Source organism: Thalia democratica, unplaced genomic scaffold (assembly GCF_965202585.1).
Source record: "Thalia democratica unplaced genomic scaffold, ktThaDemo2.hap1.1 HAP1_SCAFFOLD_893, whole genome shotgun sequence".
NCBI classification, from domain to species: Eukaryota; Metazoa; Chordata; class Thaliacea; order Salpida; family Salpidae; genus Thalia; species Thalia democratica.
The window spans coordinates 1-27,278 of NW_028139841.1; the positions used below are offsets into that span (position 1 = coordinate 1).

Genomic DNA, 27,278 nt, shown 5'->3' on the forward strand with positions numbered 1-27,278 from the left:
TGCTTTTTACATGGACAAGTTTAGTAAATTGTTTTTTAAAAGAGTTGATAATACTTATTAAAAACTTTTAAGCGTCATGGCTCGCACTTGGACAAGTTTTATCCACAGAGGTGACTCACCTGTTCTGAAGTTTTGTGAATCTCCACCACAAATTACTACTTCTGTTTCAAGTTCGCTTTTAATTTTTGATGCACACTCGGTAAAACATGATGTTTTTATTTACGTTTTTGACAATAGTTTATTTTAAACTTTTTATTTTCGAAATTTTGATAGTAAATTTGTAATGATTAAGCTTTTTTGAAACTTAAGTCAACAAATTCCTGTAAGTATTTATTGGCAATTAGTAAAATATAAACTTAATTAATCACCGCTTTTAAACTACGTTTAACATTTAACTAATCGTTCATTATTTTTAACTTAGATTAAATGATTTCAGATATGAATACACACCAAGGAGTTATTTTGTTTGATGATTTTGATTTATTCACTATGTCGCAAAACTGGTAAATCATTTTTAGAACTTAGCCAAACATAAATAATCTTGAAAATTGTAAGAAATTTTTTTATCATTGTCAGAGCTCGGTAACAAAAATAAACTCCAACATTATAAATATTTGTATTATGTTTGTACTAATAGGGTTTCTTCACAATTTCCATCTTAAATATTTTTTTAAGCTTGCTTAAATTTGAGATTAATCAAGTAAATAATTTTGAATTACTACGTCTTAAGTCGTTCTGTAATTTTATACCACATGAAATAAAATAAACTTAAGTATTATTTAAAACTAAATTTTCGGTAAAATAATTATTTTTAGTATTAACATACAATTTTTCCGATTATATTTTTTAAACAGTTACATTACTTATTAATACGTATACTATAACTAGTCTGAATTTTTAATTGTAAGTTTTCAATTTAAGGGATCTGGATCAGACAACAGCTGTTGCGTCTCAACAATGTAGAGATTCAGAAACATCTTTGAACTTTTGTGAAGGTGGAAGTCAGGCTACAACAAAGTTATTAGATATGACCTCCGCAACTTATCTGAAACTTTCAATCGGTTAGCTAAAATATTATTTTGAAAAATATTTAGAATATGCCTTTACATACTTTACTTTTTGTAACCATATATCTTTATTATTTATTTGTTGTAAAATAGCTATAAAAAAAATTAACAGCTGTAATACTATTTTTTAAAACAACCAGTTTTTTAGAAATTTAAACTATGTCAAAGTATGTTTGTTTTAAAGTTGTAAAAAATTTAGTGAAAAAACTCAAGCATTTACACATCTACAACTAATAGTTGTTTGTAAAAATTAGTTCCAAATAACACTACAGAAGTATTTTTGAGAATAGATATTTTTAAACAAGTGTACATAACTTCTTTTAATAGTTTTAATTTAGCATTAAAATTATTTTACAACATCTTTTAGGACACGGATCATGTTCTGCAGGATATAAAGCTGTTGAGATTCATTACAAGGTAAAGAGTTCAAAATGGAAACTTATGCAGACAATAGAGTAAATTGCATTACTAATACAATTATTTTGTGTTATAAATTATTGAACTTACATGCAACATAGATAAAAGTTCTAAATATTTTTAGAGTAAAAAAAAGAAGCATACTACAGTTTATTAAAAAACTACACTGAAACAAATATTTTAAATACAATTAAGTGTAATTCTAAAAAAGTATGTGACAATAAAATCTTAAAGTAGCGGAAAAAAAAACGTACATAAACATTTTTTTTAAATTTGTTTCTTTCCAATTATAAAGAACATTTTTGGTAGAAAAAAATAAATTCTGTAATATTTTTAAGAACGAACTCGGATAGAAGCTTCTCTGATCATTTGATTCAAATTTCCGAAGATGCTAAGAAACAGGAAACCCAGGTAAAACTTACAACTATCAATGATGATCCTCGCATCCCATCAAAAGGTGAAGCGTGTGTTGCAATTGATGATGTCATAATCACGAGCTCAACAGACCTTCCAAAGTCTTTCTATGATGATTTTGATTATGAAAACAAATTAAATTGGTTGTGGAAGTCTAATGGAAAAATTTTGGTTATTTTAAAGCTTGTTTCTATATTTTAGTTTTTTAAGCACTTAGCTATTCTTTAGAAATTAAAACCAGTTTTATTATTCAGATAGATGTTCAAAAATATTCTTATTCAAATACTTTTATCAGTTTTAAAATTAAAGCTAAAATTATCTAAAAACAAATGTAATTGTTTATCTCTGTTTTTAAACAAATAACGAAAATTGCAATGTCTGAAACATGCTTATGTTTTAAACTTTTAAACTACAAATAGCAATTTTTTTCTTGTTAAAACTGTCTATTCATAATTATACTTCGCTGAATCAAAAATATATATAGTTGCATCAAACGTTTACCATGCTAAAGAGAGTATTACTTATATGATGGGTAGCAACTTATTTGTATAAAATTTTGATTAATTTTTTAAAGCTGTGGTCTTTTGAAATAAAAACATAGAGAAAGTTTATAACCTTAAGTATAGACATCTAGCATGAAATATCTTTAAAAAACTTTAAGTTTTAGTCAAAAAAATCTGTCAACTAAGAAAATTGAAGTAACTTACATGAAAACAGTTTAAAAAAGAAAATATATATATTTCGCTTACAACATTACTTTAAGTCGTGAAAGTAAAAGTAAATTACAAAACCTTATACTCAAACAAAAAAAGTACGTAAAGTATTAAAATACAACTAAAAAAATAAGGCAATTAAAGTTAAAACAGAGTTAAAATAAAAAGATTTAAATTAATTTTTCAGCCTTTAAAGTTGTCGTATTTCAATTTGCCGTGATTTGAAGTTTTCTAAACTGTTGTAAATTAAGTAGTAACACATTTAGAAAAAATGTTTCTATGTCTAGAACTAGTTATACATAAAATTGTTTTAAATTTGTTTTCAATGCATAAAACAGCATTTATTTTTAGTCGGCATGCGGAAAAGATAATGCCATGTTAGTAACTGGTAACGGAGATGAAAATTTTCTTATGTCGAGAGATATAGATCTTAGTGAAGTTACAAACTCCTCATCTCAACATTTTATTCAGTTCTCTTTTAACTTGCAGTGTTCGGAAACACAAGCTAGCTCTGTGTTAGTTTTACTTAAAAAGTAATTAAAAAAAAAAAAAACGCTAACCTACTCAATTCCTAACTCACGACATAAATACGAGCTATAAGTATGTTTTATTTAATAAATATAAACTTGTTTAGAACTTAACTTTATTTCGAAAAAAAGTTAGAAATATTAAAATAAAACAGTTGTGGTTAAAAGTTGAAATACTAACTAGACTTAGAGGTTTTAATAGTCTTAAATGCAATAGTACAGTTAAAAAGCTTAAAATAACATAAGGTTTAAAAACCATTATAAAACAGTATCTAAAACATTATTTTAATAGTATTTTTAAAGTAAGAATTTTCTAGTTAAAAACAAGTTTTTGTTTTTAAGTTTGCAAATAAGGAACATAAATATTTTTAGATTAAGCTTGATGTTTTCGATTGATTTAGGAAAAACTTGGAAATTAGTTCATAGCGAATGTCTGCCAGAAACATGTGACAAGCAGCATAACTCTTACCACACTGTATTTGAATCACATGCTTATAATGGGTATAGTTATTTGCAAAATATCTTTTAGAACAATCATTTTCTTTAGTTTAAAATCTTATTAAAATAAAAAATTACAAACTCTTGAGTTTAATTTTTTTTCGTAAAAATTAAGTTAGCTTTTGAATTTACTTGAAAAATTATTTTAAAAGTTATCTAAAAGTTTTTATAATAACAAAATTTTGATATTAAAATTGATTTTTTATACACAAAAGTTGGACACGGGTTTCATTTCCACTTCCAGATGAAGCTAAAACTTCTACAACGCGATTCAAACTACAGCAAAGTGGAAATGTACAATGGGCGATAGATGACATTTATATCGGAAAAAGTGATGTTTGTCCAGACTTTTGTAACGGTCATGGATCTTGCATTTCTGACGGATGCTTGTTTGTTTAAAAGTTTCTTGATAAATATCTAACTATGCATTTTGCCTACTTTTATTATTTGTTGTTTTTCATACAACATTAATTAGCTATGGCATTTATAAAAAATTCAAAAGATAGTTGTAGTAAAAAATATGTCTTATCAAAAATTTTATTAATATTTGTTTCCAAACTGACATATAAAAAACTTATCAAGTAATTAAAAATGATTTGCTATCTTTCTAAAAACTGTGCAAAATAGGTCACTGAAAAAATAAACTCTAGATTATCAATTGAGTATTTACATTGTAAAAAATATGTAGTTATTATGAATTTTATTTATTTGGTTGCTTTTAATGTTTTTGAATTTATTGTGTTTACAATGAAACAAGTTAAAAGTTTAATCTTTTTTTGATTTTATGTTACTTGTAAGATTTGGTGCACAGTAAATTAATTTTATGTTTAAGTTTCTACTGTTCTTTAGAATATGTTTGAACAAAAAAGGTCTATTTTACTATTAAAAAAAATTCTAAACTGTGCAAAGAAAAAAAATAAAAAAACAATTGTAACCACTAATCTTTTAAATTAAAAAAAAACAAGCAAATTTGTAGTGTTTGTATATAGAGTATAAGACTATTATATAAAAAATTTTTCGTAAGTATTTTAATTGACGCAATTTCAAACCTTAAAGTACAGCTTTATTTAAAATTGAAAATTTTCAGTGCAAACTAACTGTTTCTTGTTTGTTCTTTCAGAAAAGCTAATCTAGTTAACAAAATTTAGGTGTGATGAGGGCTACACAGGTGGTAGCTGTGAAGAAGCAACCTTTCAAATGATTGAGTTCGTATCGGAAGGTTTCTCTAACAAGAACATCAACTCAACTTTATTTTCTGAAGTAAAATTTGTTGAACCTTTGTTTGTCAAAAAAGTATTTCTAATAGTATTTATAAATTTTTATTTATAAGGTGGAATCCCATTTATTAAATATAAAAGTTTATGAAACAAAATAATAACTAACATGAATATTTTTAAATTGTCATGTAACTCGATAACCGAAAGGTTTTTCGTACACCAGTTCTTTAGACCAAACTTTTTGACCACTTTTTTATCGTTCATTAAACATTATTAACAAACTAGATATTTTTTAATCGTATAACTAAAATAAAAACAGTTTGTTTTAATTTAAAAGCTTTCGGGTGGAATAATTGGTTTTGAATGTGGAATTGTTGGGTTTGGAAAGTCTCTAGTTTTTAACAAAAAAGGTGTGAGATCAGTTACTACCAGACAAATTGACGCTTCAGGACTAAAGTTGGTATTAAATATAACAGGCTGAAAGAAAAAATTACAAAGTACACCTTTTAAAAACTAGTTTATTAAAAAAAACATTATTTTCACCAAAAATTCTAGCCTAAATATAAAAAAAAGTATGACATAATAATATATTTTAAATTAAAACGAAATGACTACTTATAACTTTAACTACTTTTATTTAGATATCTTCAGTTTTCAATTCTAATGGGACGAATTTCAGCCACTGGAAGTTGTCCATCACCATCTACTCCTGGTCAAGGTGTCCTCATTGAATACTCTGTAAATGGGAGAATCACCTGGAGTTTACTAAAACATATTTCCTTCAATTCTAATAGAAAACCTAGGTATAAATTAGTCTTAATGGACTACATTAAGTTTTTACTTTCTTACAATAGATTACAAGAAAATAATAGTTTTTGGTCAAGTAATGTTTTAATTAAACGAAATGCTTTGATGTTTAAATTATTATAGTAAATTAAATAAGTATTACCTAAACTTTATGATGCTTAAAAAGGTTAACGAAAAACATAACACAAACATTTTTGAAAACAATTGTCAAATGTTACTTTTTTATATGATAGTAAAAACCAGTCTAAACTTAACTTATTTCTTATTCAAAGTCTTACATGTAAGTAAGTCTAGAATCAGATAATAATCTCAAAGATTAAATAAAAAAGAGGCTAGTTTTTTTTAGAGATTTAAAGCAACTTCCAAATATATAAACAGTACATACTTTAAAATGATTAAACCCAACGAGAAAGGTATTTTATTAATTATATTAAATGTAGCATTGTATCCATCGAACTTCCGCAAGAGGCGCAAGTTCGCGGTTTGCAGTTGCGTTGGCGACAATTAGCACGAAAGTTACCGGCAGGAGGCGCAGTGTGGGCAATTGATGATGTAACAGTGACGTCAAAGTTGTTCAGAACAGCTGGAAATGAAGCAATAACTTTCCATTTGGGTCACGCTCAAGAATTCTGTGGAAAGTTTCCTGTGCTAGCGTTAGTTTTTAGTAGTAATAGTTTAGTACAAAAGTATGAACAAACTTAGAAAATTTTAGTTTAACATCCTTAATAATATCTAGTTTGTTTATTTTTTTCCGAGAATTATTGAAATTAGATCAATGTTTTGAAAGTTTTTTAGTACATTACCATTTTAAACTGTTTTTCTAACTATTAATTATACTAATTTTTAGGATTGAACTTGTTAAATAAGATCTAAAGTTTAACTATTACTTTAGATTGAGAACAATAGTTTGTTTAATACTTGCTATTGTTACCTTAAAATTTTTTTTCAGTAAAATTAATTTTGGTTTAAGAATTAATTTCAAGTGTTTCAAGTGATTACAGTCAGTTACACTAGTGCTTCAAATACTTGCCTAGTTACAGTAGTTAAAAGCTAGTTAAGATAAAAAGTATAGCTCTAAAAACAGCTTCACGGAGGAGCCCGCTCACCATTCAGATTACAGATATGCAGAGACCGATTCTCTTCAAATTTCTTCAGGATTTATAGTTCAGGCGGAACTTGTTATTGGTTGTCACGACGACCAAGTATGGAACAATCCAACCACTGAAGTGCACCTTGAATACTCTACAGACCACGGAAAAACTTGGAACCTAGTTTATGAGGTGCAACTATTTTTTATTACTTTACTTATAAGAACTGTAAACTTATTTCCTATTTTTAGTTAAAAAGTAATTTTACATTTTTAAGTATTAAACAAACTATTTAATAAGTTTGTAAGGTTAAAAACTTTAAATTTTTAATGCAAAACATATCAGCTAAACCTTAAACAAAATAAACAAAATGATTTTTAATGATCAACAAATGATTTAAATAATTTTTGTTATGTTTAAGCTTTGCTAAAAACATGCTGCATTTAACAGTTGAGCACTCCTGGTTCAACAACTTCTCAAGATTACCACCAATCTTCTATTTATCTTGCAAATGAGAACGCCGATTGGTCGAGAAAAATAATTCGTTTACCGTCAAAAGCCTGGTTAAATTTGTTAATGATAATTAAAATTAAAATAGGTTTATATATTTTTTTAATTTATCAATTATTTGATTTTAATGAAAATTAGATTCAGTAAACAACTTGATATCAAAAATAAAAACTATTTAAAGGTCAGAATCTACAAGGTTAAGAGCAATAGAGTACAACAGTGAAGAAAATGCTGGGGTTTGGGCTTTTAATGACGTGTACATTGGACCTTCTTGTCCTGATATGTGCCATGGGCATGGTTTTTGTCGTCACGGTCTTTGCAAGTTAGGCCTTTTCAGCTTTGTGAAATCTGTTTAAAACATGTTATTTAACTCAAACAAATCTTATTTATTAAGATGTGATGTTGGATATTCAGGGCCGACTTGTCTTCCTATGAAGGCGTTACCAGCAAACTTACAGGCAGGGTTTGAAAACATTCAAAAGTTGAAAAACTACGGTTGGCAGATTTACGGTGGAGATAAAGTTGATCCAAGCGCTGGTGGTTTCGGCTGCTCTTCGATGACTGGATCAAGCTTTTTGCATTTTGACAAAGTATTACAATTACATTAAATATCAATTAATTTTCTAGAGTCTTAAACATAATAAGATGTCAAAATAAAAATGATAACGTTAAAAAAAAGCTTTTTGCTCTTATGAAATAACTTAAACCAGCTTATAAAAATTTAATATTTTTGTTCATTTCTTTAAAAAAGCATATGTTTCAAACTAAATAAATGTTAAAAAATTGTATAATATTATTAAATACTAAGTTTAATACGAAAACTTAAACAGTATTTAAGAATTTTAAGTTTTTAGAAATATTACGCACAAAGACTAGTCAGTGTGCTGAATGTTTTATCAGGTAACTGAGTTAGAAGTTTAAAAAAGTTCGTTAGTATGGTTGCTACAAGTTTTTAAAATTGATTTAACCTTTATGTATTTTTTAACGATTGTTGTAAAAGTATACTGTTGTAGGAAGGAAGTAGAATTTTGATGTCACCTGACATGGACCTGACACATGGAGGCCAAATTCAATTCACACTTCAAATCGGAAGCGGCGATTGCCAAATTGTAAAAAAAAAGAGAAAAAGGTTAATATTAATGAATAAACAGTTTTCTGCTAAAAGTGTTTAGTTACGTTAGAAATTTTTTATAGACCAACTAACCTTATTTTTGTTTAATGACAGTTAAAATGTAACATCAGGTCATAAATAGTAAATAATTATCAAACTTTTGATGAAAAACGTTTATAAAGTAGCAAACACCTTAAATAAAAATTAATCAAAGTACTTAACAAAACTGCTATTCGCTACTTAGTATAAAAATTTAAACATACTTCATTTTTATTCTTTTATCGTTTTTCAGTTGAGTAAAAGTGCCTAATAAAAGTTTTCTAGATTTAGAAAAAAAATGTTCGTTTTAATTGTACTTTAAAACTTTTTTAAACCCAAGTTGCTCATAAGACGACTCTAGGCTTCAGTTTGTCTAAGAAAAGGTAGTATACGGAACAAAAAATGTAAAAATATAAATCAAGAAAGTATTCTAAGCTTTTAAACAATAATATTATTAAACTAAGAAATATTTAGTTTATATTTAGTAGACTAATTCACGATAGATCCACAGTATGTATATACAACTTTAGTCTATGCATTAACAAAAGTTCAGTTTTTATAGTTTAAAATAATTTAAATAAAGCAAACAAAAGCTTGAAAACAATCTTATTGTTCACACTATTGAAGTTCATACTAATTAAAATGTACATAAACATTTTAAAAGTATTTAAATAATTCGATAGATAATTTAAACTTGACTTAAATTGAGCTAAATAATAGTTTAAATGTGTTCTAAACAAAAACAGGAGTTTTACTGCAATATTCACTAAACGGTGGTGTTTCGTGGTTTTTCATCCAAGAGTTTTATTACAATGAGTACCTTTCGCCAACTCACGTCCACATTCCAGTTCTAACTTCTTGTATGACGTCACACACAAGGTTACGCTGGTGGCAACCAAAGCACGAGGTTTGACATAATCTTTTCTTGCATTTGAATAATGTAAGTAGAAATAACGCAGGTTTTTTGAAATGACGAGTTTTGATATCCTTCATTGAATGTAACTTTTTACTAAGAGTCATCCGAAAATTTAAAACTCACATTTTTACTAAAAATTTTATAATTTATTTTTTCATGAAGAAAATAACTCAAAGATCAGTTCAAGCATGTACTGTTCAGAGTTATTATATGTAAATGATCTTTTTTTCATATTTTCAGTTAATTTTCAACATAGAAACTAAAATAAACTGACAAAGTAGATAACTTTATTTGCAATAACTAAAGTAATTTTTAAATAATCTCTCGAATTTTTATGTAAACTTAATTTAATTTAAAAAATATGTTTTGACTGCAATAAAAGATACAAATAAGCCAAAATTAAACTGTATCAAATGCCGTAAATTGATCAAACAGTTAATTAAATTTTACTTAACTCTTCTGTATGTTTTTTTTTAAACGTCATAAGAGAAAATTGTTAATATTTAAGGGCCTATCAACTGACGAATGGTCCATTGATGACATTATAGTAGGGGATTTCATGATTTCAGACGAAGCAGAAAGTTCACCAGTCATGCCTTCAGGTGGAGAGGTGGAGATCCACTTGTAGCAAGCTTGATTGAAACCAAGCAGCTGAGAGGCACAGGAAATATGGTTTGTAATTGTTTTGTTAAAGTATATTCAAATATGTTTAAATTAAAGTATGTTTAAATTTTGATGAGTATCTAAAAAATGTTGTTTATTTAAAGCATTTTTTAAGCAAACATTTTATGTGTAGTTTTAATGATTCATTTTTAAGTTGTGGCCGCTTACACTAGTTTTATTAAATTTTTCTAACTATAGAATTTTTTTGCTTCTTTAATTCATTTTTTCTAATAGTCTCGTAAACTAAGTCAATCTTTATTAATTGTAGAACAGGGTCGGCAAACTTTGACCTGCCGGCTAGATTCAGTCTCCCATATATCTGACTCGCAACACTTTTGAATAAATTTAAAACAACTCATGAAAAAAGCAAACTTATAGAAAACTTTTTAAGATGTGATTTTAATTTAACGGTCCGTAGAGAGTAGTACCTATTTAGCGATCATTTTATTACAACTTTGGTTTAAATAGTTGTTTAAAGTTTGTTTATTGAAGTTTCTAAACCACGGTGTCCCGCTCAGATATTTTCCTGTCAATTCCGGCAAACCAATGAAACTATTTTTAGACATATTCTAAATAATAAACATTTTTAACATAAATATTTAAGCATAATTTTCTAGTCTATTTTCTATATCTTTTATACATTGTTAAGTAGCAAAATAAAAACTTTTTAGGTTTCATCGTTTCTTTCGTTTTCAAACAAGGGAGATACAAACGAATTTTGTTCATCTCGGAAAAATGCTATTGTGTTTAGTGGTACAAAAGGTGACAGGTTTGCTTCCACTGATGATTTCTTTCTTACAAGTGATGATGTTATACAGTTTGAAGTAAGATATTTATTCATTTTCTAGCTTTAGTACTGAAGCTCTAATGAAATTAGAAATTAATTAATTTGTTTTTTAGTATTTAAACTTTATATTGACTTAATGCGGTTTACAGTGATGGCATATAATGTCTTTTAAAATGTCCAAAGTCTTGGAATTAGTAACAAGTACAAACAGTTTTTTTAAAGATTATAACGTAAGTTTTTAACTTAGGTAAAAAATTGTTTTACATAAAAGATATAGTATAAACCATCACACTAGCACCTATTAAGTGATTCGTAGTTTCAAAGAATGCATTAATAAAAAGATGTTTGTCTACGGTTGTATTTATAACGCAACAGATAAACTTGGGTTGCACACGTGATTTTAGTTACGACTCCCCTGTCAGACTCGAGTTCTCTCATGATGGAGGAGTTACTTGGGACTTGTTGGTAAGATCTTGTTACCCAAGTGGTCAGCACCTTGAGACTTCAGACCAGTCAAATGTTGGAGATCAAAGATCGCATCTGTGCACAGGATCTGCTAGGACATTAGATGAAAGCTCCAGGTATCATCAGGGAGGCTACGATTTGTGGACCAGAGTTACTGTTGGCATCACTAAAATAGTTGCTTCAAAGTTAGTAATTATTATAATTTTAATATCAAAATTATATAAAACATTTTGAAAAGCAAAAAAAAAAAAAAGACTTAGCAGCTTTAATTGAATCAATTCTTTTAAAACTATTTTAAAAGAGTATAACATTTTAGTAATTATTAATACACGTTTCAAAGCTTGAGACTAACTTTAATTTATTAAATTATCTTTAGAAGTATATTTTCAATCACTACAAATAGTATCTAAATAACATTATTAAAAAAATTGAAGGATAGTCCGGTTCAGATGGTACCAAAAAGTTGATGTTTCTCAACCCCCTTCCAATTGGGCCATTGACGCTGTGTATGTTGGACCAAAATGTCCCGATAACTGTGGTGGACATGGTTCTTGTGTTAAGAGAAGTGGAAGCAGACATCAGTGTATTTGTGATAAGGGATATCAGGGTTTGTTTTTTTATTAAATTCTAATACTGTATTTTACTTTAAACTTTAAAGTATCAATGTACAGTAAATTTTTCATGAAAAAAAACTTGTTATATATATTTTGTTAGTTTTAACAAATTATATTGTTTTGCTAAATTTATTTTCTTAATACAACTTTTTTTTAAACCAACTTGGTTTAACAAACTCACTTATAACATCTTGAATATTGTAAAATATGATAAGTGCTTCATGTTAAAACAAACCAAACGCATAGAAGCAAAATTTTAAAACAAAATAGAAATGACTTAAGCCACTTACTTGTACTGAAAACTTTTTATATAATCAGAATCCAGTATTGGTAGTTGCCGTCCTTCAAAGGAGCACGCCAGCGGTATTTGGAGCGATTTTGAAAGTGAAATTGACGGCACAAAATGGTACCGTCCATACGGTGGAGTTGTGAGTAGTAGTGCAGTGTGCGGAGTTGCACATGAGGAAAACTCTCTTGTTTTCGAAGGTTTAGGAACTAGGAAGTTACAAACAAAAAGTATGGATACTACGAATACGAGGTTTAACAAAATTACGCATTATAGAGCTCAGTTTTATTTTAAGCAGTTACGTTTTTAAACTAAAATATAAATAGAAGTTATTCTAATCTTACTATTTAAAAAAACTTATTTGTAAATTATCCCAATTTTGTTTCTGTTACAAATAACATAGTCAAAACAAATTAGTTAATTTAAATCTTTTAAAGTAACAGCTTAACAAATAAAAAATATTTTAAACAAAGAATGCAATTCGGCTAAACAATAAATCAATACAACAATATTTTTAACTTTAGATTGTAAAAATAATATGGCAAAACTAGTTTAAAATTGTATATAATGCTATGGACATATTTTATCGTAATAAAATGAATGCTTTATATTCAGGTTGATTCAGTTTTACCTAAAAATTGGTTCAATACCTGCTACAAAATCTTGCGGTGCACCAAAAAGGAGGAATGAAGGAATTATTTTTCAGTATTCAAAGAACAATGGCATTACCTGGTCCCTAATAAAAGTCTGATTTCCTTTATAGATTTACTTAATGAATTAAACCTACTGATTTCAAATAAAATTTAAAATAAAATTTACCACGAAAATATTTATAGGCAAATGTTAAAAAAAGCATTGTGTCAAGTGGTTGACGAAAGTACTTACATTTTAAGAAGTGTTAATAATTTTTTTAGGAATTGAGTTTTGACCAGTTTGGCAGTCGAAACAACATAGTTTCTATGGATATCCCACTTCAAGCACAAACTACATCCACATCTTTTAGGTGGTGGCAGCCTCTCGGTTTAAAAGGTAACATATAGATTTTATATATACAAACATTTTTCAAGTTAAATATCATAAAAGGCAGTAGGAAGTTTAGGTTTAAATTAAAATTTGGTAAAAATTATACAACTACGTTTAATTTCAATAAAATACATGCTTTTAATTTGCTTTACCGATTAATACTATTTCAAAGTTCTTTTTTTTTGTACTATTTCGTGATTGTTTCTACTATTTTAAAGAAAAAACGTGAACTTTGCTTAATATTCATACTTCTCTATTAGTTAATTATATGTTTATATTACAGATGACCAAAGATCATCTTGGGCGATCGATAACATTTTTGTTGGAGTCGCCAATATGCTTAGCAACGGTTTCTATGAAGACTTTGAATCTTACGAGTATGAATCTACTCAGCTGACAAACAACAACAACTTGTACCGATTGAAAGGAACGACTATTACTGTTACAAGCGACTGCGAAGGAACAAAAACTAAAGTGAAAGGGCAATCTGCTGTACTTGGATGTAAGTAAAACGTTAAAGTAATTTACTTTTGTGTGTGAAAAGCTTTAAGTAAAATAAACATCACTGTAGTTAGGCAATTAAAAAAAAAACAACTAAAAAAATGTTTTACACAGTACCTATATTTAAGCAAAATGTACATGGTTTGCATAGTGTTAGACTTACTTGAATTTCAAGTATTACATAGTAAAATTATTCAGATTTAAATAGTTTAGTAAAAAAAAGTTTAAAAGTTTTAAGGAAAATAAATTAACTTAAATATATGATTATTATAAACTTTAAATTAATAGGTAGTTATGCTTTTAACGTTTAATCCTGAAAGATCTAATAAGATAAAACCGTATAAAATTGTAAAATTAGGTAGTATGTTTAAGTTTAATCGGCCAAAACATCTATTTTCAATTAGTTACAATTAAAGTTAGTAAATATTTTACAAAACTTACTAGACTACAACACATTGTTTATTTGTTTTAAGTTGTTTCTATACTTTACTTTTAGTTAACCATGAGTTGAAGAAGTTTTGCTTTACGCAATAATACTTTTTTTTACAGCCAGCCCGTCGATTCTTGAGACGTGGACTTCTACTTGAAAAGTGGGACTTTTTTGCAGTTTGATCTCAAACATACCAGTTGCATCGAAACATCTGAAGACAAACTGAGGTTAGAATACTCCCAAGATCGAGGAAAGTCGTACCAACTTGTAAGAAAACCTTGCTTGACAGGTAAAAACTTTTTTTCCCAATGTTTTAAAAATTATGGATGGTTAATTAAGAGATAATTTACATTGATAGAATATTAAATTTAATATAGGCTCTTACTTTTTAGTCTAAAACTAAATAAAAAAAAGTTGCCTCTTTTAAACTCTTTGCTTTGTAAAAAACATGTGTTTTGTAGAAAAACAGTTCAAAGCTGGTTGCGACAGAGAGTTTGGAACTGTGTACAACCCGATGCTAAACAAGGAGTGGACACGACATACAGTCTATCTTGATGATGCTGTAAGGTATACTGAGTTTTAATGAACTATGATTTTTCTAGGTCTTAGTTAATATCTCCCGGCAATTAAATAAGTTTTTGTATAACTTAAAAAGCTTTAACATTAGTTTTTTACAAATTTACTTTGGTTAAAGCTATTTTATAAAAGTATTTGAGTTTTTAAAAATTCTGAACATACAAGGTTATAAAGTGTTGATCTTTTTTTATTTACATTGAATAATCTTTAATACAGTATTTGTTCTGAAAAAGCTCTACCTGACTACAAGAACATAATGTTTGGATTTAGATTTTTGAACATTGAAACTTTGGTACTACTTAAAATTTTGTTTGAAAATTTATGATTTAATCTCTTAAAACTTTTATACTCCGATAATTACTTTCTCGATTTATCAATAGCTGTACTTATTTATTATTTAAGTATTGTGCTTATATTAAAAAAAAAGACCATAACTTGTTTGAAAATATTTAATCATTGTTGAAAATAAGATTTAGTATAAGTAAAATTCATGTGTTTACTTATTTCAAAATAAAAAACTCATCTGAAAAGAAAATCATTCATCAGTTAGGTTAGGGAAATTGATTCTAGTATCTCGGATGTATTTTAATTTCTTTTTAATTTGTTACAAACAGGATGTCAACAGCTAGATTTAGATGGGTCCGATACTCACACTCTTCAAATGAAACCTACAATTCCAACTGGTCAATTGACAACTTGTACCTTGGCAATGGTTGTGGTGAGTGGCTGTGTGGTGGATTTGGTTACTGTCAGCTCTCTTCTTATGATGACGCACAGTGCAGGTTTCGCATTTATAATTATAATTATAGGACTATTGAGCAAGTATAAAAACAATTAATTGTTCTATTTAATGTTTAAAAAGTATGCCTTCTGGTTATCGCTTAAACCTTGTTTTTAATTGTTATTATTATTGTTAGTTTATTGTCCATATGATGGACTCAGGCATCAAAACCTAGGCCACTTAAACAGAAAGACACATAATGAAGTAAATCAAAATGAAAAAATTAAAATAACACAAAGCGTTCATTTAAAACAAAGAAGAAATCATATTTTGAATAATGTATATTTCGAAATAAAAAGACTTACAAACTTAAAAAAATTTGTAGTTGAGTTTACTCATCTGTTGGTTTTTTTTTAAAAAAATCAGTAATTAAAGACTACATATTTATTTAATGTAAAAAATGTTTTATTAAACAAGTTTTTATAATTTGTGGTTATTAAGAAAACATTTTCATACTTTAATTAAATATAACCTTAACCATTTTATCCTTTTTTTTTGCAGTTGCGACAAAGGTTTTGATGCATCTCCGCACTGTCAACCCTCACATAAACTGCAAAGTGAAACAATGAATAATTTTGACGACACTGACGTATCAGGTTTTATTAAAAGAATATTTCAATATAAAGTTGTTTACAAATAGTTGATTATTTCATTAAACTACTTTTTTTCGATTGGTTATATTCTGTTCATAGCCTCAAGTTAGCAACAAGCTTTAAAAAAATAAGACTATTATTAAGTTTTAAAAACAAAGTTCAATGCAACATGAAACATTCCAAACGAGTGGAAGTTAAACTTAGGACAAAAATTTTCTGTATGAAAAAAACTACGTTTTAACACTTTATTTATTTATTATAGCAACGTTTGACAAGATAATTGGAGGTAAAGTTTCCAGTAGAGAGCTAGTTTCATCAGGCTCAAACGTTGAAATGTCAGGAGCTGGAGTTCGATTATTACAGACAAAACCTTTGAATACTGTAGACACTAAGTTTATTCAAGCACTAGTAAAACTTGAAGAGCAAGTAGAAGGTGTGTATAGTATTTAACTGGAGCTAGAAGTATTGTTAAACACATTTTAAAAAATTATAAAATTAAAAAGATAATAACAGTTATTTTAATTTTACAATATCAATATAAGTTATAATATTCTATAAACAAATACTAAAATATAAAACGTACATAAACTCTTTATAACATCGCAATGTAGTGAATAAAACTAGTTTATGAAGCGAATATTTCCTAAAGTATGTGTATGTGTTGTTTTAAAAGTGTTATCAATACTCTAAAAGACAGTTTTTTCTAGATAATCTTCTTGTCGTTCAGTCGAGCATAAATAATGGTGTGACTTGGTCAACGATTCAGGAAATCACTGCAAAACAGCAAACTCAGTTTCTTCACACTGAAATTCCACCATCCGCAAGGTGGCAATCTACTATCTTCAGAATCTTTTCCACCAACACAAACCTAAGTTATTATTCTACCAAAAATTAATAAGCAATTTTTAATTTAAAGTTAAGTTTTTTAATTTATTATTAGTTGGTTTATGCTGTTCAAATTTTGTGTATTGTACTTGCTATATGATTTATACTTCTTTATTTGTTTTTTTATATTACCTCTATTAAATGGTTGTTTAAAATGTACATTGTAAGAAATAATATATAATACAGTGTTTTTGAAACATGTTTTGAAACTTTTAAACAAACTGATAGCTTTATAAAAAGTTATAAATAAAAATTTATCTTGCATGAAAACATTTATATGTTTAAGTGATTAAAGTTTATAAGTTTTATCTATATTTCAAACTTAATTAGACGAAAATGAATCACCGTGGTCATTAGATAATTTTTACATTGGTGGATCTGCTAGTGATTGTCCAGTCAGAGAAGTCCATGACCAATTTGAGAAAAATGATTGGTCAAAGTGGGTATTTCACGATAATGCAGAAAGGAAACCATTTTGTAAAGTTACTGACGACTACGAGTATAATGAGTGAGTTATGACTAAATATATTGTAAGTGACTCAAGTTTTTTAATTGTGATATATATCAAAAAAACTAACTGATAATAATTATTGTTTTAAGAAATTTTTTATTCCTCAACACTTTAGTTTAAAATCTTACACTGAAGTAAAAAAAAAAGGTTTATTCTCACAACATTTTTTCTAATTCTAATATTAACCTAAAGCTTTATAACAGTATTTTCTCTATACCAATGAAAAATAAGAAAATGTTACAAAAACAATATTTGATAACAGCAAGTTAATTTACAACAATAAGAATAATAACTAGAATATTTAATGATTAGATTATCTGAAAGTTCCGATGAGGATCTTTCTATTGTTTTTGAGAAATCTTCTTCTGGTAAAAAGTTTATAGAGACAAAAGATATATGCCTCTGTCAAGATGCTGTACTACAGTTCAAAGTTTGTTATTTTACGTAATGTAGAGTGAATTTCACCACATGATCAAGTTGAATATTTATTATTGATTGCGCGAAGCATCTCAACTTTTTTGATGATGGCCGTAATAAATACTGGTAATATAAAGTGCAAATGCAAGGACAAAAAATTAAACAGATATTTACGGAAATTTGGATTTAAAGGGACAGTAAATTTCAAGTTTGACCAAAATTAGAATTTTAACTCAAAAAGAAAAGTTGAATGGATATAATTTTAATAAAACAAAAACTAAATTATTTTAAAAGCCTATTGTTACTGGCTTACAAATTGAGATACTTAGTAATGCTGTTATAAAAAAGTATAATTCAGTTAAATAACATCAAGTTATATTACTAATAGTAAGTAAAAAAATTCTAAATAAATGTTTTAAAATAGAAAATACGTCTGCAGTTTTTTATGCAAATACAATGCTTATTAAGGAGTGTAAGACTTCAGTAACAATTTTTAAGAACTAAAAAAAAACTCAAGTTCTATAAGCTTGGAAACACATAATGAACTCGATACATTTATAAAAAAAGATAGCTGTCTAAATTCCTGTAAAATATAAACAAACTAAAGCAGAGATTTTAAAATTCTTCAGATCTTTACTCTAAATTATTTTAATTCAAAAAAAAAAAAAATTTATTAAAAACTCGGTTTAATATTTTAAAAACATTATCTCCCAATAAAACTAGTTGGAACTTATTGATTTTATTTTCAAAATACACGTTGTAATCTTGAGTTTTTGTATAACTGTAATCATTCACATATAATGAAAACCATTTTCTAAAAAAAAACAGAAGTTGTGTTTAATAATTACACATTTATTAAAGTTTTCTGTTTTGAGCAGCGCCACAATGAACAATTATTCTACAAGTTTTAATTTAGATTGCTCTCGGATGTGAGAAAGCTGATCCGTCATCTGACGGAGCGATCAGACTAGAAATATCACATGATCATGGGTCGTCATGGGATCTTTTGGAACCTCATTGTCATGGTGAGCTGTCGTTTTTGGATGCAAGGTGCTCTGGTCCCCATGTTCGTAGGGAGGCTTCAATTTACTACCCAGGATCTTTTGTCGGTTGGAGGAGTGTGACAATTTCATTGACGGGGAAAAACCATGTTTGCAGTCAAGAGTAAGTAATGGTTTTAAAAAGATATATAGTTGTGTTTATTGATATTGAAATAACGTTAGAATTTTAAAGTATATAAAATCTTATACTGATATTTAGAGTCAGTAACCAAGTCGTTATGTCACTCTTAAATCTGAATAATTTTTAATTAAATATATTCTGGATTGTTAGATACTTTTTTTAGTTATTTATATATATTTTTTAGTATATACTATTAATTATTGTACTCTTTATTACGCCCGTTTTTATAATTTTTACATTTAGAACATCTAATTTTCGTTTTTCATCTTTCCATTTTGACAATAGACTAATGTAACTTTGGTTAAAATGGTCTAAATGATGATGAATATTTTAACTTCACTTAGTTTATTTTTGACCGAGTTAAAGCTTTAGCCTTAAAATAATGTACTTGTAAACTATCTACAGTTTCGAATGTTTTTCTTATACTTAAGTTCAAAATATTTTATTTATAATGTAACAATATCGAACAAGTATAAAGAAAAAGACGACAGACGTTGTTTTACAAATGACTAACAAAAATGAATGAAAGTAAAGTATTTAAATACTTAATTGTGCGAATAAGTGCATAAAACTCGTTTAAACTAAAATAGCATTAAATGACAGAGCATAAATTTACTTGACGGGTTAAGAAAAACTATAGATTTTAGATTTAAAATTTGGTTTACTTAAAAAAAAAAATTAAAAATTTTAAGCTAAATTAATTATTAGTATTACAATACTTTTTACTAGTTTGTTACTTTAAACACTTTTGTTTTTTCTATTTTTTAGCTGAAACATCAATTTTGTTTGTTATGAAACAAAATATATAAATAAAAAAATAAATAATAAAAAATAATCGTGGTTTTATTTTCCATTGAGTACTCAATATTATTTCTAATTAACTTAAGTCACGTTGTGCAATTTAAATTGATAACTCTCCAAAATGATTTTTATAGATTTTAAAAAAGTTTATACAACTTCATCAATTAATTTTAGTAATTCAAAATCAATTTTTAGCTATCTAAAACAGTATTATAAATAGTGAACAAAGTTATGTGTATAGCAAGTACCATCTTAGTCGTAAACACTAAACTGACACATTTAAGTATTAATTGGTTTTAGTAACTTTTAATTAAAATGTTTTTTTTTTTCTTTTTCATTAACTACTAACTGTTCGAATGTTTGTTAAATAATTCTAAGTATCTCAAAGTATCTAGCTAAGTTAATCTTTTTATATAAAAAAAGAAATTTTAGCATATATAAACATTTTTTTTAATAGATGATATATTTTTATTGCGTCATTATAGGAACAAGCAGGTGAGGTTCAGGTGGATTGAGGAAGGAACTTCATCAAAAGTTACTTGGTCTATAGATGACGTGTATATTGGTAGGGCTTGCGTCAGTATGTGCAGTGGTCACGGTCACTGTGAAGTCGAACCAAATGATGGGGTGGTTTTTTGCATGTGTGAACCCGGTTTCTATGGTGATGACTGTTCTCATGTCGACGAAAATTCTCTGCTAATGCCTTTCTTCTATGATACCTTTGACAGCTCAGGTGACAAATCTTTTATTTATCTAGAAAGTTTGTTTCATTAGAAAAAACATTAAACAAGCTCTACGATTGATACTTTTTTCATTAAAAAACAGCAAAATACTTAATAAACTGCTATAGATAGAAACTCGCTGTTTTATTTCGAGAACAGGGTTTTTTCAGCAAATTTAGGAATAAAGTATACATTTTAACCGTTTTCGTTATACAAAAAAAAAAGGAATTGTCTTTAGTTCTAAAAAATGAATAAAATAAAAAACAATATAGAGTATTGAAAAAGTTTTTACTGTCCAGGTTGAACGAAAATTTAAAAAATACATTAAAAAAAAAATTTTTGTTTGAAAAAATAAAGTAACTAGTTATTTGCTTATTACTTACTTGTATTTCGTTTATTATTTCAATTTAGAGCTGAAATTAATATTTTTTATAACATATTCGAAGTGAAATTAGGTAAAATAATTTAGTTTTAAAATCTGCATTTATTATGTTGAATATTTATGTTTACAGTAAAAGTAAGTAAGTGTATAATGTAAGTTGTTATTTTTTCGGACAAAAATTAAAGCTCATAAAAATTAAATTTAAATAATCATTTTGTTTATATCTTTTTACAAACTTGTTTTTATTTTTTTGTTCATACACTTTTATTTGTAAAAGTATTTTTGTGCTAAATCTATGTAAATTTCTATAATATATATATATATCGGTTTTAAAGGATTGTTATTCAGTAAGAACCTAAAACATAAAATCACAAAATAACTCTAGATTCAAATGAAACAAGCACGATAGACAGTTCTCACTTGTGGCATCAGATGGCAGGAGGGCAGATTTCAGGATCAGAGGAGTCCTGCCTGGGACCTGATCAGGTAGTGTTTTCAAAGAAAAATTTTCACATGTGTCAGGATGGAACACGATCTCTAGTTACTTTCGACATTGACACATCTCATTCATCGTTAGTTTAACATTTTTTTATATAGGTAAATTTGTTCTTTGAAATATTAAAAAAAAAACTAGCTATATGTAAACGACATTTTCTTAAGGAAATAACATAGTTAAAATTTATAACAAAAATTACGTTTAAATTTTTAGACGTCCGAGCACAAATAGCTCATTAAAAAGATCCACTTCGAAGCTTTTAAAAAAGTTCTGAAACTATTTATTGGTTTAAGTAATAAAACCAAAAACTTAAAAAAGAATATGTTTAAATGTTAGCTGTGAAATTCTTAAACAACAGTACCTTTACCAAAAAAATTGAGAATTTTTTATTGCTTACTTTTAGAACTTAGTATATTACGTACATGGTTCATGATTTAAAATACTCAAAATAATGACTTTTTATATTTGAAAATTGAAAAAAAGTGTTAATATAACTTGTTTTTTAAATTAAACTTCTTACAAATTTTTATTAAGTAAAATTAATAGTACTACGAAAGTTTTGTATACTAAGCAAATGAACTTATTTTAGGTTTATACAGTTTTATCTCAAACAAGAAATAAAAGATGAAAAAGATTGCAATACCCAAGGTTTTCTATATATATATTAATTTAGTGTTTAGTTTTACAACTATTAAAACGTATTTTAAATAAAAAGTAGTTTATTAAAATAAATAGTTTAAAAGTTAGTTAATTATCCTAGTTATTAATAAAAAGGTTTTCACTACTATTTGTATAGCAACATACTTTGAAGGTTTTTAATTATTTTACTGCTTGGTTAAAAATCTTGAAGTTTACATGTAATTTTTTACCGTAGCTAAAATGTTCTGCAATAAAATTATCATTTTAGATTGCGCAGTTGCTCCTCTATATTTGCAATATTCTTACAATGGTGGAATCGATTGGTATACTTTGGAAAAGTTTAATTTTGAAAGACAAGGACGAAATGTTTGTATTTTATTTTGATTCATTTGTGAAAGTTCATCATTAAAATATCAAAGAAATAAGTATAAAGAATTTAAGTAAACTGTTAAAATTGCATTTACCAGACAGTCTGTGGTAATTACAGTAACCTGCCGCTTAGATACGCTTTTTGAAACTCAGTGCAAAAGTTTGTATTAAATCGGCAGTACGTACCTAACAAATTTAAGTCTTTATTTACCTACACTAAGCCTAGTACAAGCATGTTAAAAGCCACTCAAGTTTATAGATGACTACTACACCTAAATTTTATCTTACTTATAACATAATTATTGTTTATTAATATTATACCAACTAACTATTATTTTTCTTGATATAGTTATGATATAATTAATAATAATCTTTACTAATAATATAGAGCTTTTTATATTTATGTTTGAGTCTTGGGGTATGTTAATTGCAGTGCTCGTTATTTTTCGTTTATGTGAAATTCTTATGACTGAAATTTTTCTTTTAATTCTTGTGTATTTAATCATGGAGTATGTAAATTTAAAATGCACTGTTCTTCATTTTGACTAAATTTTTAGACTGTAATATTTAAATATTAGGTTTGATGTACAACCTATAAGTTTAAGACTTTTTATCCGGTTCCTTTAGTTTTATTTAGATTTAATACACTATAACTTATTTTAAAACTTAATTCTTTTCTACTATTACCTTTAGGTTTGTTTGTTTTTTAATGTGGAGGTAAAAAATAATTAAATTTTTTTTAGAATTATGTTTTCATATATATTTAAGCTATATAATAGGCTTTAGCTATTTTTCTATAAAAAGAAACTATGACAGGGTGAAAAAATGTTTCAAGTGTTAAGAATCCCGGAAGATGCTAGAAACATAGCAACTAGATTCAAGTGGTGGCAACCTTCAGATGTTGATGGGAAATTCAAATCAAGTCAATGGTGGATCGATCATGTGATAGTCGGTAGCAATCTAGATAATATTGACGAAAATTTTTCACTGTTAGTAGAAATTCTATGTTAGCACACTTATTCTGTTTGAGCAATACGATAATATTTCACTGATTTTAATAACATATTTCAAACGTTTATTTGTATAATAAGTAATAACTATCTTTTTAGTTTTTATTATTTTTATCATAAGCTATTTAAGTTAACTATCTCAAAAAAAAACATTACAGCGGTAATAGTTTACCGTGTATTAGCTTATTTCACTACTTAGAAAATTTATCATAATAAAAACTAAAAAATAATAGCATTTCTGTTTTTTGTTTAAAAAAGTTTTTTCTTTAAACCTATGTGTGCAGAATTTTTTTAGTGGTTTATTGTATCAGATTTTTCTAAACACAAAAGCTTTAGTATAAGACAATAGAATAAATAATAATGTTACTTAGAAATTATATTTTCAAAAAAAAAAAAACTTTAAATATTTTTAAGAATAAAAAAAATACTTTGTTAAAGCAATACACTGTTATTAGTTAAAATTGAATTTTATATTTAAAAAAAAAGTCTACCTCGCATTCCATTGTGTGGCTTGAAATCAAAGGAGGCAAGATTGACCAGGAAGAGCCTTTAAATTGCGAACATTTCAAAAGTGGGCCTCATTTAAGGTTGGGGGGTAAAGAAGTTTGTGAGGTGGACTGTGGGGTCCGGGCAGCAACCACCAGTGGTGTCAAAGTTACATCAGGGTCTTACGTCAGCTTTAGTTTGTTTGCTGATTGCTCAACGAGCTCAGATGTTCAATCTTGCCACGGTTCGTTTTGTAGCTAAAATTTTAAACACATTAGAAAAAAAAAAGTAAAGAAAAAGAAAGTATTTTCTGTGTAAAAAATTATAGCTTTAGAACGATACTAAGCCAAAACAACAATATTTAAATCCATTAAAGATAAAATAGGTAAGGCGCTAAAATAATGTTGAAGTTAATAACATACTTGTTTAGACTGTTTAACTTTTAATAATAGAAACTTAGAAGTTCATTGAGTACTAAAACAAGTGTACTTAAGGTTAATTTGGACATAGGTACTTATAACTTGCAACTTTTAAGCTACAGTTTCCTGATCAAGCTGCTCAACACTACTTATGCATTTAGTTTAAAAATATTTAGTAAAGCAAAGTATCTAAAATGTATCAATTTCTTTATCTCTTATGAATTTACGCGAAACAAAATAAACATCAAATATAGAACTAAATTCAAATACTTTTGTTGTTTATAAGTTTCATAGGGTAGAAAAATTGACCAAACTTAGTTTTAAAATTTAGATATTCGTCTTGAATACTCTACTGATGACGGCAATAGTTGGAAACTTATAAAAAGCCCGTGTAAAATAGACCAAGTCGACTGTCAGTTAAGCACAGCTGGTACTGTTTACAAATCAGATCAGTTTTTGGATGGATCTTCAAACAGAGTTATTGTAATTTTACCAGGTGTGTGGTATTAAGAACTAGAATTTATTTTAAATTTTAAAGTAGAGTTATAATTTTTTTAAGAAAAATATTTTAATTTAGATTAAAAGTTTCAATTGTGTACTATCAACGCTTTTATCTATTCTATAATCTCTTCCATTTTATCAACTCAAAGTGTTGATACAAAACAAAGTTTTAAGTAGGTATGGTAGAGTTATCATTACTCTGAAATTTTAATACACTTTTGATAACTATCAAAGCTTATATGCCATCATAAAAGAGTAATTTATCAAAAAAATTTGTAAGTTTATAAAATACCTGTAAACTTAAAGGTTTTTTTGTAACAGTTTATTTCTTTACGATAAATGATTTCTATTATAAAAAGTATACAATCTTTTTTTTAATCTAAATTTTTAGACTAAATAAACTTATAAAATTTTGAAAATTATCATATCAGTAGTACAATAAAAAACATTTAAGTTTTTATACTTTTACAATTTTTTTAACATAGTTTTAGGAATATTGTAGTATGAATTTCAAATATGTTAAGGACTAATTTTTTGATTAAAGTATTGCTACATGATTTTAGCCACGAAGAATAAATTTAAAATAGTAAAACAGTATTATTTCGACAACTTAACTTCAAAAGCTAATTAACACTAAGTTTCATCTTTTCGATTTTGGCTACAAATTTGTTATCTACTTTCCATAAAAAAGCTCATCGTAAAGGATTTTCGTCCTTTAAAAACTAATGGGCCGGATTAAAAAAAAAACTATACTTCAAAGTCTTGCGTCGTAATTTTATCAATGTATATTAGAAGTTAATATCAGACAAACTTTTTTTTAACCATAAAATTGTAGCATAACAACATCAGTATTCAAAACGTTTTTTAGACATTATGAGAACGTATTACATTTTGAAATTGCTTGAAAGTTAAGAACTAAAATAAAAGCTCAAAAAATAGCAACTGAAAAAGTCATTTATCACTTTATGATTCAATAAATAACTAAATGTTTTGAAGATCGAGCATATACCACAAAACAGATGTGATTACTTTTATATAAACCTCTAATGTTCTTTTTTTTAATTTGGAAGTAAGTCGGACCATTTTATAAAGCGTATAACAGTACGTAAAACAACTGTGTATTTGAACTTAATAAAATAATATTTTTCAAGAGTCAACAGAATCTTCTTCGACAAGATTTAGATGGAGTCTACCGAAACCTGATGTGATTGATGACGCAAGCAAGTGGATAATCGATGACGTATACATTGGTGGAGAATGTCCATGGGCTTGTTTAGGCCATGGTAGATGTCATGAAAAAGTTTGCATGTGAGTTTGCAGTTAACATCAAGTAACGAATACGTTTTTATTTTTAATCTTGATTTTTTATAAGTTTTAATAACTAAGTTTAAAGTTTTTAGATAGTGTTCCTTTACTATAAAACATCTACCTAAAAATAACTACTTAACATAAAAGTTTTCATATATAATGCTACAAAAAAATATTTCTTATAATGTTTGATTTTATAACAGTTTTGCCTTTCTTAATAGTGCATATATTTCATTAAAAAAATTTACACATAAAACCACATAAAATGTTTCAAAAATTTTATTTTTTTAGTCTAACGTTGATACCAAGACAATCGAAAATATAAGTCTGTTTATATTACCAATAAACTTCTTTTTGAGTCCTTTTTTTAAGTATTTCTTTATGTTGTCTTTAAGAAGTGTTTAAGCATATTAATAGCTAAATTAGTTTTGCGTATATCGTAAATTCATAGTATAACAATATCCAAAACTGTTGTTAGCTAGTCTTTTTTATAACTCTGACAACAATGTTGGAATTATATTAAGCTGCGACGATGGTTGGGAGGGAGATTTCTGCCAGACCCCAACTTCAAAGCTTCCTACTTCCCTGAAAGAAAACTTTGATCCAATCACGGGAAAAACTTCAACTTCGAAATTTCAGCAAGTAGTAGGCGGGCAGATTGATGATTCTTGCGGTAAAATTGGTTTTGGAAAAGCGCTGCACTTTAATCAGGTTTTTATTTAAAAAAGCTATGTAGTTGCTTTTCAGAATTTTATTGAAATTCTTAGAAAGTTTTGTATATTAAAGCCTTTTTTTCTAGTAGCAAAATTCTCATATAAATAAAAATATAACTGTATTTTTTAATAATGAAGTTTTGGTAAATGCTTAAATTCTGAAAAAAAAAGAGTTTTACCTATAGAAAAAAAGCAAATTGTTTTTGGTTAAATTAACACAAGTATGCTTTAAACAAAAATGTAAAAGCTCTTAATTTTTTATAAACGTTTAGAGCATAGAATCTTAACAATTTTTCTATCTTGTGCGGTTAAAATAGTAATATATTCCAAAATATAAAGTGTACCAATCATTACAAATCAATACTTAGTTTTTTTACTGTCGTAATAAAACGAT

At 26.8% G+C, this 27,278-nt stretch overlaps 1 protein-coding gene across 1 annotated transcript in view; it reads left to right on the forward strand.

Moving 5' to 3' along the window:
• Positions 1-78: 78 nt before the first annotated feature.
• Positions 79-27,278, forward strand: part of LOC145847347 (reelin-like) — a 41,730-nt gene continuing 14,530 nt past the window's right edge. The window contains 47 exon segments of the mRNA XM_082953579.1: positions 79-170; positions 437-503; positions 922-1,061; positions 1,435-1,522; positions 1,823-2,069; positions 2,963-3,126; positions 3,511-3,639; positions 3,852-4,025; positions 4,785-4,896; positions 5,191-5,309; positions 5,495-5,656; positions 6,101-6,313; positions 6,745-6,940; positions 7,199-7,311; positions 7,440-7,580; positions 7,653-7,848; positions 8,272-8,376; positions 8,378-8,387; positions 9,155-9,315; positions 9,833-9,931; positions 9,934-9,996; positions 10,659-10,811; positions 11,150-11,424; positions 11,674-11,846; positions 12,172-12,391; positions 12,755-12,884; positions 13,054-13,168; positions 13,446-13,664; positions 14,233-14,382; positions 14,555-14,660; positions 15,284-15,451; positions 15,952-16,046; positions 16,306-16,476; positions 16,751-16,915; positions 17,259-17,436; positions 17,752-17,869; positions 18,773-19,020; positions 20,325-20,572; positions 21,329-21,515; positions 22,029-22,087; positions 22,347-22,444; positions 23,264-23,436; positions 23,944-23,962; positions 23,965-24,187; positions 24,694-24,858; positions 26,015-26,171; positions 26,696-26,882. Of these exon segments, the coding sequence (XP_082809705.1) occupies positions 439-503; positions 922-1,061; positions 1,435-1,522; positions 1,823-2,069; positions 2,963-3,126; positions 3,511-3,639; positions 3,852-4,025; positions 4,785-4,896; positions 5,191-5,309; positions 5,495-5,656; positions 6,101-6,313; positions 6,745-6,940; positions 7,199-7,311; positions 7,440-7,580; positions 7,653-7,848; positions 8,272-8,376; positions 8,378-8,387; positions 9,155-9,315; positions 9,833-9,931; positions 9,934-9,996; positions 10,659-10,811; positions 11,150-11,424; positions 11,674-11,846; positions 12,172-12,391; positions 12,755-12,884; positions 13,054-13,168; positions 13,446-13,664; positions 14,233-14,382; positions 14,555-14,660; positions 15,284-15,451; positions 15,952-16,046; positions 16,306-16,476; positions 16,751-16,915; positions 17,259-17,436; positions 17,752-17,869; positions 18,773-19,020; positions 20,325-20,572; positions 21,329-21,515; positions 22,029-22,087; positions 22,347-22,444; positions 23,264-23,436; positions 23,944-23,962; positions 23,965-24,187; positions 24,694-24,858; positions 26,015-26,171; positions 26,696-26,882 (6,897 nt within the window). The 5' untranslated portion in view covers positions 79-170; positions 437-438.